General features: G+C 55.0%; 1 protein-coding gene across 1 annotated transcript in view; it reads left to right on the forward strand.

Annotated features, from left to right (window-relative positions):
- The window catches only part of STK10 (serine/threonine kinase 10), a 39,660-nt gene that overhangs the window by 11,597 nt on the left and 9,496 nt on the right, over positions 1–18,567 (forward strand). Inside the window, exons 6-12 of the mRNA XM_023745460.1 lie at positions 2,470–2,604; positions 4,314–4,853; positions 7,269–7,399; positions 10,916–11,039; positions 11,509–11,688; positions 15,022–15,114; positions 17,106–17,235. Coding sequence (XP_023601228.1) covers positions 2,470–2,604; positions 4,314–4,853; positions 7,269–7,399; positions 10,916–11,039; positions 11,509–11,688; positions 15,022–15,114; positions 17,106–17,235 — 1,333 coding nt within the window. The remainder of the gene's footprint in view (positions 1–2,469; positions 2,605–4,313; positions 4,854–7,268; positions 7,400–10,915; positions 11,040–11,508; positions 11,689–15,021; positions 15,115–17,105; positions 17,236–18,567) is intronic.

The raw sequence follows: 18,567 nt of genomic DNA on the forward strand, positions 1-18,567 counted from the left end.
GGAGGTGAGGCTCCTCTCCGGGCGGCGCCTGCTGACTCCTTGGGAGCGACGGAGAGATCGGCCATGACCTGGGGCCGATGCCTTCCTCGCCCAGCCCAGGTGGCTGAGTGCACACCACTCACTCAGCAAACCACGCTCCTGGGCGCCTCCTAAACGCCGGCTCCCGGGCGGGGAGGGCGGCCAGGAAGGGGGCCCCCAGCCGGTCCTCACGGATCTGGTGTCCTGTGGGGCGCCGGGCAGACGAGCAGAGATGGGCACTGGGCAGGGGAGACGAAGGCTCTGGAGAAAACAGCACGGGCGGTGGCGGCCGGCGGGGTGGTGCTCCTGCAGAGGGAGGACACAGAGGGCTTTCTGTGTGAGCAACACCCAGAGGCGGCGAGGGCCAGGCCAGCGCGGAGGCCAAGGTCAGGGGTGAGCACGTGTGGCATGAGCCGGGAAGAGCCAGGAGGCCTGGCGAGGAGCCGGGTGAGCGCAGGGGATTGGAGATGAGATTGGAGTGGTGTGTCCGCCCTGGATTCGATGGTTCCCAAGAGGACACGCAGGACTCAGGCCGCGTGCTCACCACCGTGACCTGTTAGAGCAGCAGGAGGCGGAGAGAAGGCGCGAGGGCAGCACCAGGCTCAGGCTGTCGGTCACACGGACACACTTAGGTCCCAGCGCCGAGCTGGACAGGCGGGAAATGCCCGCGCCCCTCTGGGAGGGCAGCACCCTGACAGTGTGTGGGCCGGAGTGGGAAGTCCTGGTTCACATCCCTTCCTGCTGCGCCTCCCGGGGCGAGTGGCTTGCCCTCTCTGACTTGGTTCTTGCTCTGAGGTGGGGATTACAGCAATGTCCCCTTTGCAAGGTGGCTGTGAGGATTAAGCGAGAAGGTTCTAGAAAGAGCGTAGCCTCACGATGAAGCACTAGGCTCGTGGATGTTTGACATGTTGAGGAGAATTACTAACCAAATGGAGAGAGACCAGGTGGGACGGTGGGGCCTGTCTGCTAGAGGGCCCGGCAGTCCCCGCAGGTCCCTGTGTGTATTTGACTAGAGGCCTCCTTTCCTGGTCCTGTGGGGTCAGGTGGGGCAGTGCTGGGAGGAGGCGGGCGGTCCAGCCAGAGGGGGTTAGGGGGGGCGGGCTGTGTCACTGTCAGCACAGGAGCTCCTGGCCGCTGGGGGCCAATTGTTTCCTGTGAGCCGGCACCTCCTGGCCTGCACCTCCGGCCTCCAGGACGTTCCTCTGGGAAGGGACAGCTGTCCTCCATCCCCGCCTGGCAGACGCGGAGCCCTGACCCGAGCCGGGAATTTCCGTTCCGCGGCTGGAAAATGTCCCGGCAGAGGGACTCGGCGGGAGACAGAAAAGGCCGCAGGAGAAATGAGCAATCCCTGAGATACAGAAGACACGTCAGAGCTTAGCTTAGCGTAGGCTGCCATGGGCTCGTTGCCTCTTCCCGAGCGAGGGCGGGTGGGGCACATCCCCTGCCCCCTGGTGAGGGCGCCCAGGTGCAGGCAGGCTTGGGGGGGTCACCTGGCTGGGAGACACAGGTAGTTCCATATCGTGGCTTCCCAGCGCCCCCCGCAGAGCTGGTGGTGCCCCCCCTCGCCCTCCAGCCCGCCCGCCTCGGGACTGAACGTCTGCTGAGGCCCCAGCAGCATCGGTGTTTTGCAAGGCCTGTGAGACGTGACATTTCTGTGAGCGGCGGAGGGGAATGCACACACTGCCACACACGTCTGCAGACACACGTGTCCACCGCAGACACGTGCCAGTGTGTTCTCGGCAGCTTTACTCACAGGCACCGCAAACAGGAAGCAACACACATGTCCGTCCGCCGCGGAACGAGTGCATGAACGAGCTGACATAGTCACGCAGTAAACACGGCACAGGGTCACAGAAGGGACAGTTCGCCAGTGCACACGGCAAGGAGGGGGCCCGAGTTTCGGCCACAGGGGGTGGCGGACTCTGTCCATGTGACGCTGAAGAGCAGGCGGGCAGGACACCTCTGAGCTGGGGAGGGGGGTCTGGTGTTCACTGCCGGGGGGACAGGGACCTTTTCCAGGTGAGGGGGGTGTTCTGTCTGGGGTGGTGGTCACTCCGGGTCTTAGATATGTGAAACATACGGGGAATATTGGCGATTTGTGAACCTAGCCCCCCTTTTTAAAGAAAATAAACACTATGCAAACAGACCGCCCCCCCTCGCCCCCCCGCATTGCTTCAGCTCCACTTCGGCCGCGCACCTCTGTAGGAATTAGCTTTTTAATGGCCATGACCTCCCGGTGGGTTTGGCAGCATCATCTCTACTGCAGAGGTGAGGTGTCTGCAGCCCAGAGAGGGTGAGTGACACGCTCCGTGTCACAGCCGGTGATGGGCAGAGTCGGGATTTGCCCTCTTTCCGCCACACACAGGACTTTCTGAGCTTCCTCTGGGTGTCCCTCTGCCTGCCCTCCTCGCCCCAGCCCAGGTGGGCTAATCCCGTGTCCTGTCCCCGCAGCATCCCTTCGTCAGCGGCGTCACCAGTAACAAGGCTCTGCGGGAGCTGGTGGCCGAGGCCAAGGCCGAGGTGATGGAGGAGATTGAAGACGGCCGGGAGGAGGGGGAGGAGGAGGACTCCGTGGATGCCACCTCGGTAAGGCCCGGAAGAATGAGTGCTGGGGAGGGACGGGCCCCCCGCAGGCCTTGGCTCCTGTGAGGGGGGCGCCCAGAGGAGCAGGAAGGATTCCTTTCTGTGTCTCCCCAGCTTGGAGGTCACAGGCTCCCATGCCACAGGTTACATAAGCCGGCACGTGGGCCAGGGCGTGTTGGTGGATCCCGTCAATTTTCAGGGAAGACCAGGAGCCTAGATTTCCACGAGGTCCCAATTTGTAACAGGTGGCTGCTGGCTCTTTGCTTCCCAGCCTTTCCCGTGGTGGCTCACACCCACAACGAGCCTGTTTTGAGTGTAATTGGGTACAGGCTGCACGTGGTCAGAGGCAACAGGCCCCGCCCGGCTTCCCCGAGTGCCCAGGGGACCCGTGTCTGGGCACGGTGGTAACCCACCTGCAGCTTAGCACTTGGCTGGATTTAAATTTAAAGGAAAGCTAATTTAAATATTAAAACCATGTGAGCCAGTGAACATGCCTGTGGGCGGGCCCTGTCCTGCGTTGATGGATGGCGGGTCTGGTCGGCTGGGGAGGCCCGTGGGAGGACGTTCACTCCCCAGTACAGATGGCGCCTTGGACCTCGTGAGGCAGGAGCTGGGCGTTGGTGTGGGAGGACAGGATCAGATCTGAGCTCTGATCCCTTGCTCTGGGTGTTGAAGAAGTTGCTTCTGGAAGCTTCCATATGCAAGGTCAAAACAAGGTTGTCAGAGCCCAAGGGAATTGTGAGTGCATCAATATAAGTCTAAAAACAGGCAGACCGACCGACAGCACTTAGAGACTGAAGTCAGGACAGCGATGATGTCAAGGGGAAGGGTGGGTCTGGGCAGGGGTCCTCTGGGGCGGGGCACAGTTCCACTCCTGACCTGGATGGTGGCTACATGGTGCTCACTTTATTCATTAGGCTGAACATTTAGATTTTATTTAGATAAATGAGTGCTCTGTTTCTTAACAGCAAAATTTCCAATACTTTCCACCCCCCAAAAGTTCTAAAAATGAAACAGAACTTGAGTGGCTGGCCCGGCCAGTGTAGCTCAGTGGTTGAGCATCAACCCATGAACCAAGAGGTCACAGGTTTGATTCCCAGTCAGGGCACATGCCTGGGTTGGGGGCTTGACCCCCAGTTGGGGGCGTGCAAGAGGCAGCCAATCAATGATTCTCATTGATGTTTCTATCCCTCTCTCCCTCTCTCCCTCTCCCTTCCTCTCTCTGAAATCAAAAGAAAAAAATAAGTTAGTGGCTGGTAGGTGGAATCTAGTCTTGGGTAATTTTGGATTTTATGCAATTTAAAAAAAGCCTTTAACTAGTTGCCATCTAAAAATCAGGAGCTGTCATGTGAAAGTCCAGATTCTGGCTTGTCCTGAAAATTTGGAAGGTCTGGCCAGAGGGGACCCACTTTCCCACACTGTCACATCGGCTGGAGCTGAGTAGCTGCTGGCCACAGTTGCCTGCACTCCTAGGAAGAGTAACAGGCAGTAAACTAAGATTTGAGACAATCAGGAGACTCCTGTTCCTCAAAACAAGTGGTCCTGTGGCTGCTGGTTAGGCAGTCGGGAGTGGTGGGGACTGTGGCTTGCCGGAAGTGATACCTACTCATCTCCTCGGCCTGGGCCCACGTCACCCTGTCGGCGTCTGTGTTTCTGGCTGTTGCCTTGTACAGACAGCGGCGTGGCCTTGACTGTCTTTTCTTTTCCTCTAGCCCCTAGGGGACCACACTCGCACCTCTTCCGAGGTGAGTCAGGTGAGCCTCGATGCCAACAAGCCTCTCCAGGAGCCACCTGTCACTCCAGTGCCACCCAGCCAGCCTCAGGACCGGGAGAACGGGCCCAGCCTGCCCTCTGGGGACAGTTCCCTCCAGACCACCAAGCCCCCGGATGTGGCCGCTGGGAATGAGAATGGCCTCGCAGTGCCCGTGCCTCTCCGCAAGTCCCGGCCCGTGTCGATGGGCGCCAGCATCCAGGTGCCTGAGGAGAAGCAGGGGGCTGACCAGGCTGGGGACCTCAGTCCCACCGCCAACCGGCCCCGGAAGACAAGCCAGAGCCGTCCCGTCAGCAGCGCCCTGGAGACGTTGGGCAGCGAGAAGCTGGCCAACGGCAGCCTGGAGCTCCCCGCCCCGGCCTCTCCTTCCAAGAGGGACTCGGACTGTGGCAGCCTGTCCACCTCCGAGAGCATGGACTACAGCACCTCCCTGTCGGCTGACCTGTCCCTGAACAGAGAGACGGGCTCTCTGTCCATCAAGGTAACGCCCCGTGTGGCGCACAGGCTGGGAGCAGGATGTTCGGCTCCGTGTGGGTTTCTGAAAGCATCTGGTGCGCCTTTCGTTTCTAAGTGGCTCACAAGGATTGCTCTTTTCTTTTTTAAAAAGATATTTTTATTGCCCGGCTGGCGTGGCTCAGTGGTTGAGCGTCAACCTAGGAACCAGGAGTTCACAGTTTGATTCCGGTCAGGGCACGTGCCTGGGTTGCGGGCTCGATCCTCAGTGTGGGGCGTGCAGGAAGCAGCCGATCGATGATTCTCTCTCGTCACTGATGTTTCCGTCTCTCTCCCTGGAATGGGGCTTTTAGTTCGACTCAGTTTAATCTTCAAAATATCCAAGTTCATCTGGGATTTAGTCATAGCAACAGTTCATTTGGGTTTAAGTTTCAATTTGGTTTCCGTTTAAATTGGGTTTGGTTAGAGGCCCTGGTGAAATCGGGGCGAGGGTTCTAGAAGTGGAAGATCCCTTGTTTGTGGTGGCGGTGGAGTCAGTGAAAGGGAGTGGGCTCAGGCTGTCTCCCAGCTCAGTGGCCTTTCTGGGAGGACCGCTGTGCCTGAGGGCCTGGCACTGCAAAGTGCTTTCAAAAACAACATAAAACGAAGGAGGCCCCTTCATCCATGTGCAGATGAGCTAACGGAGGCTCAGGTGGGCACTGGGGGCTGGGGAGACCCACGCTCTGGGCTCTGAGCCCCGCATGCCGTTCTGCCTTCCCGTTGGGGCTGTGGCCTCGTGCTTGTCCTCCGGTGGCCGGAGGGCTGGCGGCTCCGACAGGTCTGGGGATGCTCTCGCCCTCACTGTCACCGCCGGTCACTTCCTTGCCTGGGCCACACTGAGGGTCCCCCTCCAACCAAGGCCGAGGTTAGGGAAGTTCCTGTATCTTCGGTTTTTCCTTTCATTGTTTACTTGGTGAAAACACACAGTAGAAAGTCAGAACTACTTGCCAACGGGAAGGGACTGAAGCAGCCACTGCACATGGCTCTGCGGCAGGAAGGAGGCGCAGTGCTGAGGCCGCCAGTTCAAGGGCAGGCAGCAGCTCCGATGGGTCGCTGCCTCGGGCCCATCCTAGGACAGGAGCCTGTCTCTCCTCCTCTTAAAGCAGCGGTTCTCAACCTGTGGGTCGCAAACAATGAAAATACATCCTGCCTATCAGATATTTACATGACGATTCATAACAGTAGCAAAATTACAGTTATGAAGTAGCAACGAAAATAATTTTATGGTTGGGGGTCACCACAACATGAGGAACTGTATTAAAGGGTCGCGGCGTTAGGAAGGTTGAGAACCACTGTTAAAGAGACTGAAGGAGTGGAGAAGAGCCATCCCCCAGAGGAGGGGCCTCCCCTTCCCGAGGACGCTGCGAGCACTTCCCACTGGCTGATGGCAGGGAGTCAGGGGCACGCTGTTCTGATGAGGCCAGCGGGGCTGCCTTGCCTCAGACGGGGGCCCTGTGACCATCGGGAATTGAGTCCTAGGACACGTGAGCTGGACACTGTGAGGAGAGGGGTCGGGGTGGCTGTTCAGTGTGATGATGTCCAGAGCCCCTGCATCCTGACAGCAGGAGCCGGGTCCGAGCGACCGAGGGACTGACTGAGGGGAACACCAGGCCCTCCGCTCCCCCTCTGGGCTGGGGGCCCCAGGGCAGGTGGAAAGGCAGGGCTGGGCACAGCAGGAGGGCGGAAGCCAGCTGAGAGGTTAGAGGGAGCGACCTTGCGGACTCCAGTGCAGGCGCAGGGCGGCATCGGACTCGGGAGAACTGGCCGAGGGCCGTGAACAGCTCCCGGAGTCTGGGCGGTGCTCTGCCAGCCTGAGAAATGCTGATTATTCACAGGAAAAGATAAAGATTATGAATAAGCTCCTGGTGCCTCCAGACGGGTGTGGCCCCCTGGAGTTCAGGTCAGATCAGGCTTGGCTGCCAAATCCCTTTTGAACGTGGTTTTCGGGCTCTGGATTTTGGTGTTGTGAACACCAGACTGGCCTGCAAACACCAAGTGCTGCACAGTTGCCAAGAGCCGGCGCTGTGCACAGCCCCGCGTTTTCTCACTGAACCACCTGGGAGGCAAGCACTGCTTTTCTCCTCCGACAAGACCAGGAAGCTGAGGCTGACGGGACAAGGGACCTGCCCAGGGTCATAGAGCCAGTAGGTGGTAGAGGATTAGAAATGTCCCGTGTGTGTGAGAGTGCTGGCCGCTAGGGGGGGACGGCATGGGGCCGTGTCTGAAGGCCAAGATCAGGGAGGGGGATGGGGGTAATAAGTTCAGACACTCACAGCCCTGGGTCGAGAAGCTTGAAGTAAAGGGATGGTGGGCAGCCGCGTCCTCCCTGGGTGTGCGGCCACACCGCGCCACCCACAGACTCTTCGCTGAAAGGCTGAGCTTTGCCTAATGATTGCCCTGCCAGGACTCCAGGCTGCACAATAAAACCCTCAAGAGGACACGCAAGTTTGTGGTGGACGGCGTGGAGGTGAGCATCACCACCTCCAAGATCATCAGCGAAGATGAGAAGAAGGACGAGGAGATGAGATTTCTCAGGCAAGCTGGGGATAGGGACGCTGAGGGAGCTAACGGGGTGGGGTGGGGTGGGGTGGAGGGACAGGCGTTGGGTGGGTGAGAGAGCTGTCTACAGCATGAAGTGAAGGATCAATGAGACAAAAGGAAACTGCTTTTGCTTGAGATGCTGCACTCCCCAGCCCACCCATTCCCTCACCCATCTATCTATTCCACCCACCCACCCTTCTGTCCATTCATCCATCCATCATCCGTCCACCCACCCATGTATCCACCCACCCACCAGGTTGGGGGACATGGTGACCCATATAGTTGGGGCTGTTGGCTTTGTAGAACGTATACCCAATGGGCCAACACCCAGCACACAAGGTAATTCCCAGTTGTGGTTCATGTGCAGGAAGTAAGGGGTGATGAGAGTGAGCGCCTGGGCTGGGGGAGGCTGCTCCGAGGGAACCCCCTGAACAGAACCTGCAGGGTGAGAGGAGCTGGCCACCAGCAGCCCGCGGGCTGATCGCTCGGCTGGCTCGGGAGCTGAGAGGACAGGGCTGGGGTGTGGTCCCCGGAGTCCTCAGGGCCTGTAGGTCAGGGCGGGAGAGTGTGGGTGTTACCCCAGCGGGAGTGAAACAGCTGGAGAGCTCGCAGCTCTCGTGCCCCGTGTGGAAGGTGGCTCTGGCTGGGGGGTGAGGCTGGGCTGTAGAGGAGACCCCATTCAGGACAGCGGCCGGAAGAGGTGGTCAGAAACCACGTACATTTTGGAGCAAAACCCATGAGCTGGTGTGGGGAGAAGCCATCTGCTAGGAGCCATCTCTGCACGTCTAAGGTGTTCAGGCCCCGAAAGCCTTCCTCAGGGAGACCCCGTCTCGCCATTTTGTAAACGAGGAGACTGCTTCTTGGCAGGCCAGTCACCGACCCCGGTCACCCAGGTGAGAGGGGTGGAGCTGAGGCTGTCGCCAGGCCTGGCGGAGGGAGGATTCTGGAGGCTTCCGCCGGACGTGCAGCTTCCTGGGGCTGCTGAGCTTGGGGCAGGGGCTTAGCAGGCAGGAGGCCCTGGAGCCCCGGAGCCCCCTTGGGGCCAGGCCTGTGCAGGTAAATTCACTTTTGGTTTAGAGAACATTTCTAGACCATCAAACACATTCATGTTTTTAAAAAGCTCAAACAGCCCAAAGCCACATGCGAGCAGTTCGGGCTGCCTGGGGTCCCTTGTCCCTTGTAGGAAGCAGGAGACGGAGGCAGACGTCACTGGGGCGTATCTGTGTACACACGCGCACACACACACACACACGCTTTGGTGTCATCTGTGTGGGTTGGGCCACTGGGGAGGGACCGGTTGTGGTCGGGATGCCACCACCTGCTTGAATGGTCCGCTGGGAGGTGACTTGCACTCCTCCGGCTTCAGACCTCAGGGGCTGGCTCTCCACCTCCCCTCCGGGAGCTTTAGGTTTCTGGGGTTGAAACTGCAGACTCACCACCCCATCGAGAAGCGATGCCGTCTGGCCTGAGCAGAGGAGCTGTGTGCTGCCCAGGCTCGGAAGGGGAGACCAGCCGAGGTGGAGGAGAGGTGCTCTCGAGCCACAAGGCTTTCTTGTTTGCCTGTGGTCCTGAGGTCTGAGCAGCCGGCCAGCGTGGCCAGGCGGCCAGGCCGCAGGGGTGGAAGGCGCTGGTCATCCCCAGCCGGCCACAGCCCTCGTCACCCCGGGTCCCGGCATTTCCGGAGGACTGGGCAGGCAGGCGTCAGGCCCACGGGACTGACTCACACTCCCCCAGATTGAGGCTTCTAGGCCCGCGTTCTTTCTGTTTTCCCCCCAAACTGCGGGTGCTGGTTGTTTCCTTCCTCCGCCACCTGCCTGTCTGCCCGCCTTCCCTGTGAGAGAGGGCGGGGCAGGAGGTGATGTCAGAGGCTGGCTGTTGATCCCTTTGTCTTTTGGTCAGTTGTTCTGGAAGCCTGTTTCTCTTGAGGCAAGATTTCCATTTCTTTGTTAAGACTCTCAAAGCCGCCTCCTGCCCTCTCCTTCCCGGCGGGAGGGCAGAGGCTCAGCGAAGCTCCTCTACGCGGCTGTACACATGTCCCTGCTTTTCCCAGAGGCCTTTGGCTCTGCTTCCTCATTGTCGTTCGAGAAGTCACCATGAGGGAGTGTGTGCTGTGTGCCAGGCTGGCAGTACAGGTATCACCTCATTTACCCCTCCAAGAAGCTGACAGGTAGAGATGATCTGCCCCACGTTACAGCCGCCTGCAAGGCTGAGGGAGGCCGAGGGCGCCCAGCTGCAGAGTCGGCAGAGCTAAGATTCGAACTCGGTCCCTCGGACCCCAGATGTGGCCTCTCCTCCTGCAGCGGTTGTTGGGCCCCCCGAGCAGCTCTGCCCTCTCCGAGCTGCGAGGAAGGGGTCGGTGGGGACCCCGTGGAGCAGCCTGCAGACCCTGGGCGAGAACAGGACACAGCTGCCGGAGAGCCCGATTCAGTCGCAGGCCCAGTTCTTCCCCCATCATTTTAATTTCTTCCTCTTTTCTGATTATATAAACGACACATACCAGTTTTCAATGGACTTGCTCAGAAAGAGACACAGTAAACATTTTGGGGTTTATCCTGCCGGTGTTTTCTGTGAATATACACACTGGCAATACACAGGTTACAAAATTAAGGTGTACGTTGTAAATAGGAAATAGGATATGGTTCAAAACTCAGAAAAAGAGGGTAAACAGTGAAAAATCTCCCTCGTTCACTTTTCTGCCAGGTGCCCAGTCCCCTCCTGGTGTTGCTACTTTTTGCTGTAATCCTTCCAGAAATACAGTGTTCAGATAGGAAAACAAACTCACATACCCCTGTGCACTCACATACACTCTTTCCCCACCCACATGGTAGGGTTGCCTAATAGATCCACCTGTCAACAGAGATCATCCCGTCTCTGTCATAAAGAATTGCTGCATTTTTAATAGATGGTTTTCCATGTAATTATCTTCTAAAACCTGATTTTTAATTACATCAGATGGATATGTTTTCATTTAATTAGACCTATACTGAGGGACTGTTACTGATATCCTTGTTCACTGTTGTTGTGCATGTGTGAATGCTGCTTTAGAATATTATCCACAAGTGGAACTCTTTTATCTCAAAGGGCATAAACTTATTGCCAAACTGTCCTCCAGGAATGTTGTACCAATTTATACCTCAGCAGGTTACAAAAGTCTCAATTTCCCCTATAATCTCACCTGTTTAGTTCATCAGAATGGCATTCCTTTTTAATTTACATTTCATATCTATATACGTTATTTAAACATTTGTCTTTTGTTTCATGTCTGTTCATGTTCTGTGTCACTGTTTAAATTTAGGATAGTCCTGTTTTACTGATTTGTAAGTACTCTTTACATATTAAGGTTGTGAATGTTTTGTCCGCCCATAAATGTCAAATGGAGCCCGAGTTCTAACCCTGCCTCTGCCCCAGCGTGGTGCTGCTCCACCCCCAGCCTTCAGTGCCTCTCGCTGTGAGTTCTGGGATCTCTGAGGCCATGTTCTGACTGCGGTGTCCACACCTTTTAACCCTCAGGCGCCAGGAACTCCGAGAGCTGCGGCTGCTCCAGAAAGAAGAGCATCGGAACCAGAACCAGCTGAGCAGAAAGCACGAGCTGCAGCTGGAGCAGATGCATAAACGTTTTGAACAAGAAATCAACGTGAGTGCGAGGAAAGATGGGCCCCGGGAGGGCTGCTTGCTTCCGTTTTTCTTTAAGCAGAAGCTGCAGAGTGGGGGTGATCGCGCAGCGGCGAGTACCTCACCGTTGTCCAGTTCCCCTGGTTTCCTGGTCTCATTAGGCTTTGACTTGTACCATAGAATTACACGAAGGTCTCAGAGCCTCTCTGAGTCACACCGGAACATCTCTAGAGGGAAACTAGTCTGTGCTGAGCACCAGGCAGGAACCTGCAAGGTAGACGGTCTGTCCTCTCTTTTGCACATGAGGAAAGAGAGACTTGTCTCAGAGAGGTTAAGCGGCTTGTCTCAGGCCACACAGAGAAGAGGTGATGGAGCTGGGATTTAAGCCCAGGCCTGAGGACAAGTTCCGGGCTCTTCCCATCCTGCTCCCCATCTTCCTCCCAGCGACCTATAAAGTGACTTTGCTGAACTCTTCTCTCCGCTCCTTGCAGGCCAAGAAGAAGTTCTTTGACACGGAGCTGGAGAACCTGGAGCGTCAGCAGAAGCAGCAGGTAGAGAAGATGGAGCAGGACCACGCTGTGCGCCGCCGGGACGAGGCCAAGCGGATCCGCCTGGAGCAGGAGCGGGACTACACCCGGTTCCAGGAGCAGCTCAAGCTGATGAAGAAGGAGGTGAGCGAGTGCTGGGCGGAGGCCGGGTGTCCAGGCAGACGAGGACCCTCTAGGTCATAAGCGACTGAAACCTGAGCTCAGCCTCGCCTCAGCACAGAGGGAATTTGGGGGAGCTCCTTTTCCTGCAGAGCCCCGTCCAGGTATGTCTGGATCGACGTGCCCCGGCCGCACCAGGAGGAGCCACTCCTGTGTCACCGGGCTCTGCTTTCCTCTGCGTGGACTCGGGTCTCGGGCAGTTTCCTATGCACCCCCAGCTTCCCAACTCCCAGCTGGGAGAGCAGGGGAGAAGGAAGGATGGCGTTTTGGGGAATTGGAGATGCTGTCACCAGCAGGGGGCGTGGGTGCTGGGTGGGCAAACGCGCGTGTCCTCCATGCCCCATGCTCTTTTCTCCCAGAAGAGCAGTTCCTGAGTCTGAGTTTGTACCCATGCAGCCTTCTCCCTTTCCCCCCACCCAGCTGGAAGGGGGAGGTGGCCAAGAGGGAGAGGTTCCTGAGACAAGGGGAGGGAGGCGGCGTTCAGCCTGCCCCGGGGTCCCAAAGAACAGCCCACACCCGCCTGGGTGAGCCAGACACGGGGAGGCTGGGACACTGTGCTTTCCTAGACTCTCAGGAGGGAGGAGGGAGACAGGAGGTGGAAGCCCCCAGGGTGGGCACACCAACCCAGGCCATTCCCAATCTCCAGATGGGAACAGTGGGTGGACAGCCTCTGGGGGGGGGGGGTCCACGGTACGGGCCGGGGTGGGGGGGCCTCAGAGCCCAGCTCCCAGCTCCCAGACTGCACTGTGATGGGCATGCATTTGGTGTCGCCAAGGGACCTGAGGGAGCAGGGCTGGGGCTGGGGTAAGACCAGTGAGGCACTCACCTCAGGTGCCAAATAAACTCGGGAATCAAGGCATAATAATCTAATGCAATGGTTTAAAATAAAAATTTGAGCAACACCTTCATAACGAACAGAATATCGGCTATTTAAAGTAAAAACGGGATCCGACAGGACCAGGACTGAGGCGAGGCAGTGAGGCTGAGTCCTTCACGTGTAGGGCTGGATCTCGTCTGCACTTAAAATTTTGACATTTTGTTCATGATTTTTTGTCATGGATGTTGTTTTTAAGATGTTATTTATCTTGCTTACTGAGTTTTTTGGCTTTCCCTTCTGTGCCCGAGGCGAATACCTTAGTCTCCTTATCCTGGAACGTGGGGGGTGGAGGGAGAAGCGGAGGCTAAGCATGTTCCTAGCTCTAGTGCCGGGGGCACAGGCTTGGCTTCAGTGAAAGCTTTGGTAGCTTCTTTCAAGGAATTGGTCTATTTCATCTAAGTGGTTACATTATTGGCATAAAGCTATTCATAGTATTCCGTAGTATCCTGTACATAGCTGTAGGATCTGTAGTGATGTTCTCTCTTTCCTCCTCTTGTGATAATTTGTGTCCTAGTCTCTTCTTCCTCCTCCTCCTCCTCCCTCTTCTCTTTCTGTCACTCTGGCTAAAGGTTTGTTTTATGGACCTTTTCCAAGAGCCAGCTTTTGGTTTCATTGATTTTCTGTTTCCAGTGTTATAGATTTCTGCTTTCATATCTGGTTTGGGTTTAAATTGCTCTTCTTTTTATAGTGTCTTAATGTTGAAGCTTAGATCATTGGTTTGAGACTATTCTTTTCTAATGTCTGCATGTAATGCTATGTGTTCCTCTAAGCCAGGGGTCCTCAAACTTTTTAAACAGGGGGCCAGTTCACTGTCCCTCAGACCGTTGGAGGGCCGGACTATAGTTTAAAAAAAAAACTATGAACAAGTTCCTATGCATACTGCACATATCTTATTTTGAAGTAAAAAAACAAAACGGGAACAAATACAATATTTGTATTTGCATGTGGCCCGCGGGCCGTAGTTTGAGGACCCCTGCTCTAAGCACTGCCTTAACCTCATTCCATAAATTGTGATATGTTGCATCTTTTTTTATTCAATTTGATTAATATCTTAATTCCTATGTAACTTCCTCTTTGATCTGTGGGTTAAGGTTTGCTTCAAAGTTTAATTTTGAAATGTTTTTGGATTTTCATATCTTTCTGTTAATTATTTCGTTTAATTTCATTATGATTAAATATGTTTAAAATTTTCAGTTTTTAAAAATGTACATACATTTGTTTATGGCCCAGGATGTGGTCTATGACAATGAATGTTCCATGTGCATTTGAGGGGATGTATATTGTTGCTGCTGGGTGGAGTGCTCCATATGTCCAGTAGGTCCAGCTGATGGACAGTGTGGTTCCAGCCTTCTACAGCCTTACTCACTTTCCATCCACCTGCTCTATTGGCTACTGAGGAAGGAGTGTAATGTCTCCAACTATAACTGGGGATTTACCTATTTCTCCTTCAGTTTGTCCCTTTTTGTTTGCGTTTGAAGTTCTTTGTTATTTAAAATTGTCCTATCTGCTTAGTGAACTGACCTGTCCTTTTTATGTACTGTCCCTCTTTATTGCTGATAATACTCCATGTTCTGAAGTCTGCTTTGTCTGATAGCCAGTCCTGCTTTCTGTTGATTGGTGTTTCAGTAGAATCTTTTCCCATCCTTTTAATTAAACCTGTCTACATGTTTAATGCTGGTTTCTTAAGAGACAGCATATAGTTGGCACTGTTTCCCGGTGTTAATTTTTTCAGGCAGACCCCTCCAGGGTGGCCCACCTTGCCCTCCATCCTCCCAGCTTAGCAATCCCAGAGGCCGGAGAGCAAGCAGCTTTTCTCTGATGGTTCCAGCCAACATCCTGGAACTCTCACTAGCCCAGAGAGGGCCACATGTTCACCGTGCACCATGCTGATTGACAGCGTAGACCATATACCCAGCCTAGAGCCAGATGGGATGGGGTGTCAGCGCCACCTGCACCTCAGGAACTGAGGAGGGGGTACCTAAAGCACGCACTCCCTGCTGGGGTGATACCACCACCAAGGGGGTTAAAAACAGCTTCAATATTATAATGGTTTAAGAGATGGACCGTATATCCGTGGGATTCATATTTTGGGGGGGGGGGGTGATTAGGAACAAGATGTCTAACAGGGCTTCTGAGGGGATAATAATGAAAAAAAGGGTTGAGAAACGCTGCCCTAAAGGAGTCTGAGGTGCTGTCATCAGAAGGGGGATGAATACCAAGCAGCAAAAACAGCACCTGTCTACCCCTAGGGAGTCTGGAAACTGAGTCAGCAGTCAGGAATGTGCCAGTAGGTGCCACCTGTCAGAATGGCTTGCAGGAGGGGGTGGGCAGTGCCTAGAAGCCTGAGCCTACTCTTCGGTGTCCCTGGCCCAGGACTTAGGGAGTGTGAGGCGATACCCTGACCCGGCCACTCTCTGCAGGTCAAGAACGAGGTGGAGAAGCTCCCCAGGCAGCAGCGGAAGGAGAGCATGAAGCAGAAGATGGAGGAGCATGCGCAGAAAAAGCAGCATCTTGTGAGTCCTTGCCCCTCGCTCAGGGAGCGGAGGGGCTCGGGAGTCCCAGGTTGAGACTCTGAATGGTGACTCTCTGTTATGCCTACACCCTACCCCTCGAATACGCGTCTATGATTCTGAACACCCGAATCCAGCCCGCCCTCTTGTCATCCCTGTTATCACCTCTCCCCTGCAGCCTTCCTTGATTGCCCTCGCTCCAGCTGGACTTGAGTTCTCCCATCTCTTGATACCCCAGCCCTTCACATCCCCCTCTCCCAAAGCCTTAAGTGCCTCCTGCCTTGTTTTAGGGTTATTGGTATGTCATAGCCCCTTGATCAACCCAGTACATCCACCTGTCCACGTGGCACCTTGGAGTCTCAACGACATCAAACCCACGATCTCCCCGACCTGGTCCCATTCTCATCTTTTGAGAGCGCACCATCCTGCACCTGGTTGTCAGGCCAGAAACCTGAACTCCTGGCACCTCCTTTTCCTCCAGTCCCTCACCACCTCCTGAAACATGGTTTCCTTTTTTTCAATCTCCAAACTCTCTCTGGATCCGTCAACTCGTCCACATCTCTGCGACTCCCTAGCCATTGTCATCTTTTGCCGGAACTGCTACCGCCTCCTCCCAGCCAGTCTCCCTGCTTCCTCTCGTGTTCCTCTGCAGTTCTGTCACCAGCAGGTGTGATCATGTCATCCTCCCCCACAGCCCTGCCTTGAGAACCTTCAGTGGCTCCACCTTTGTCTATAAGACCAGCTTCCTCATGTGCTTACGAGGCCCTGCAGGTCTGGCCCGGCCCCTGCCAGCCTCTCCCCCTTGACTCAGTCCCTCTGCCCCAGCCTTACCAGCCTGTCGGCCATGCTCTAACTTTCTTGGTACATCCTGTCTCCTCTGCCCCCAAATGCGGATGAATTTAGAGTCAACATTGACAAAGGCTTTGTATATGATCTGGTTTGGCTTCATCCTCCCTTTGCAGAGGAGGGAATTAGAGGTGACTCTGAAGAGTTAACAGTGGGGGCTGAGGCCTCAAACTCAGTCTGACTCCAGACTTCATGTTCTGTCCAGGACACCCTCGCTTTCCCACAACCGTGCACGAGGGTTCCTTTTTCTCTGCATCCTCGCCAGCACTTGTCGTTTGTTGATTTGTTGATGATAGCCATTCTGACAGGTGTGAGATGGTACCTCATTGTCGTTTTGATTTGCATCTCTTGGATGATTAATGACTTTGAGCATGTTTTCATTAAAATTTTTTTTAAAACTCTGGTAAAATAGACAGAATGTAAAATTGCCATCTTAACTATTTTCAAGTGTAGAGTTCACGGGCAGTAAGCATATTCACACTGTTGTGCAACCAGCACCATCCTCTGCAGAATTCTCTCATCTTATAAAACTGAAACTCTACACCCATCAAACACTAACTTCCCATTCCTCCTCCCCAGCCTGGGCACCCACCATTCTACCTTCTATCTCTACAAATTTAGCCTCATATAAGTGGAATGATACAGTATTTGTTCTTTTGTGACTGGCTTATTTCACTTAACATAGTGTCCTCAAGATTCATTTATGTGGTAGCATGTGTCAGAATTTCCTTCCTTTTTACAACTGAATAATATTCCACATTGTATCCATTCATCTGTCTAAGGACACTAGAGAGGTTTCCATCCGTGGCTGTTGTGAATAATGCTGCTATGAATATAGGTATAAAAATCTCATGTAGCTCTAAAAAATAACCACAATACCATAAACACCCCCCAAAATTTAAATATTTCACAAAAGTTGCAGTCAAGTCAGTGTTCACATTTCCAGTTGTCTCAAACACCCCTTTTCTTACTTGTTGTTTGAACCAGGGTCCGTACAAAGCCCACACATCACCATTGGTTGCTCTGCTCTAAGTCTCATTTCCCTGCTGGACATGCCCTAAGTTTTCTTTGGGGTCACGCCGACTTCTCTTCTGTCATAAGAATAAAAGCCGGCGCTGAGCAGAGGCCTGTCCTCCCACCCCCCACAGGACCGGGACTTCCTAGCCAAGCAGAAGGAGGACCTGGAGCTGGCGATGAAGAAGATCACGGCCGACAACAGGCGGGAGATCTGTGACAAGGAGCGCGAGTGCCTGACTCGGAAGCAGGAGCTCCTTCGAGGTGGGTGCTGGAGCGGGTGCTGGAGCGGGCGCGGGAGCAGGCGCTGGAGCGGGCGGGCCCAGGGTGGCCTAGAATCTGTCGGTGGACATCCAGCCTTGGGTCCCCTCCACCCTAAAACTAACCATCGCGGTGAAGCGGGAGGAAAACCCCCGCTGAAGTCAGGCGCGAGGCAGAGATGCCCGTCACCATCGGCGCTACTTGAAGTGATTCCAGACGTGGAGGGGAAGACAAGGCGCTGATGGAGATGGGTGGGAACTAAGTGAGCTGGATGCCTGGGGTGGCAGGGGGCTCGGACAGCGCTGAGCGCCTCTTATGACAGCCGTCCCGTACTGAGCGACTGCTCTGCCAGCCCATTTTCATGCCTTACTCGCCCTGAACCTCACCTCACCCCCTACAAGGCACACAGGGCAGGTCCACTGTTCTCCCCAGGTGTATAGATGAGCAAACAGGCTTAGCGAGTGTTCTTTGGCCGAGGCTGCAGTTCATGAGGGGTCGGGTTGGCCTTGAATGCAGATCTCACCTGGAAGGCGAGCTCTTTACTCTTGTGCGCAGGCGTTCTGGCGGGTTTGCATGCTGGCAAGTCCCTCGTAGCATGAGACCTTCCAGGGACAACGGTGTGGGGCCCAGCCAGAGGGAGGAGGCGGGGGACACCGGGGAGAGGGACCAGGACAGTGCGTGTGCCTGGCTGAGGCACTCCGCTCAGAGGGGGCGTCTCTGGTGTAGGGAGCTCTGAAGGGCAGCAGGGCTCTTTCGGAACCATGGGTTTTATCTCTTTTTCGGGGAGCAGAGGTTGGGTGCAGTTCTGGGGCGTGTGCAAAGCGAGCTCTAAATGCCTAGAAATCTGTTATGTGAACCACATTGAAAACAACTGGGTGGGTGAAAGTGAGTTTGGAGCCTGTGGGCTTTTGTGAAGAAGGAAACATGGTGCCATCTCCGGCCCATTGACAGGCGGGTGCCATAGCCGGGGCTCTGATGGCTTGGTACTCGGTGTGGACCAGAAAAGCGGTCCTCGATGTCCGACGTTCTGAATAGAGCACGGATGTCTCCGAAAGCCCCGTTTGCTTTGTCCCGTGATGTGCATAAGAACCATGTTACCTGGGGGACGGTGGGGTTGACTGTTCCCATCTACCCCGGGCAGACTGGTTTCACACGACAGGAATGCAGTGAAGCAGACAGACCGTTTGCGGTGGGCTGAGCGCCACCTGCTCTGTGACTTGCAGGCCATGAAGTGCTCTGTCTGACACCAGCTCCCCGCCCTGTGGCTGAGCAAAGTGTTGATTAATAGACCTCAGGGATAAAATGCCATATTATTGCCTGCGTAATGCATATACT

This window comes from Myotis lucifugus, unplaced genomic scaffold (genome assembly GCF_000147115.1).
Source record: "Myotis lucifugus unplaced genomic scaffold, Myoluc2.0 scaffold_546, whole genome shotgun sequence".
Taxonomy (NCBI): Eukaryota; Metazoa; Chordata; class Mammalia; order Chiroptera; family Vespertilionidae; genus Myotis; species Myotis lucifugus.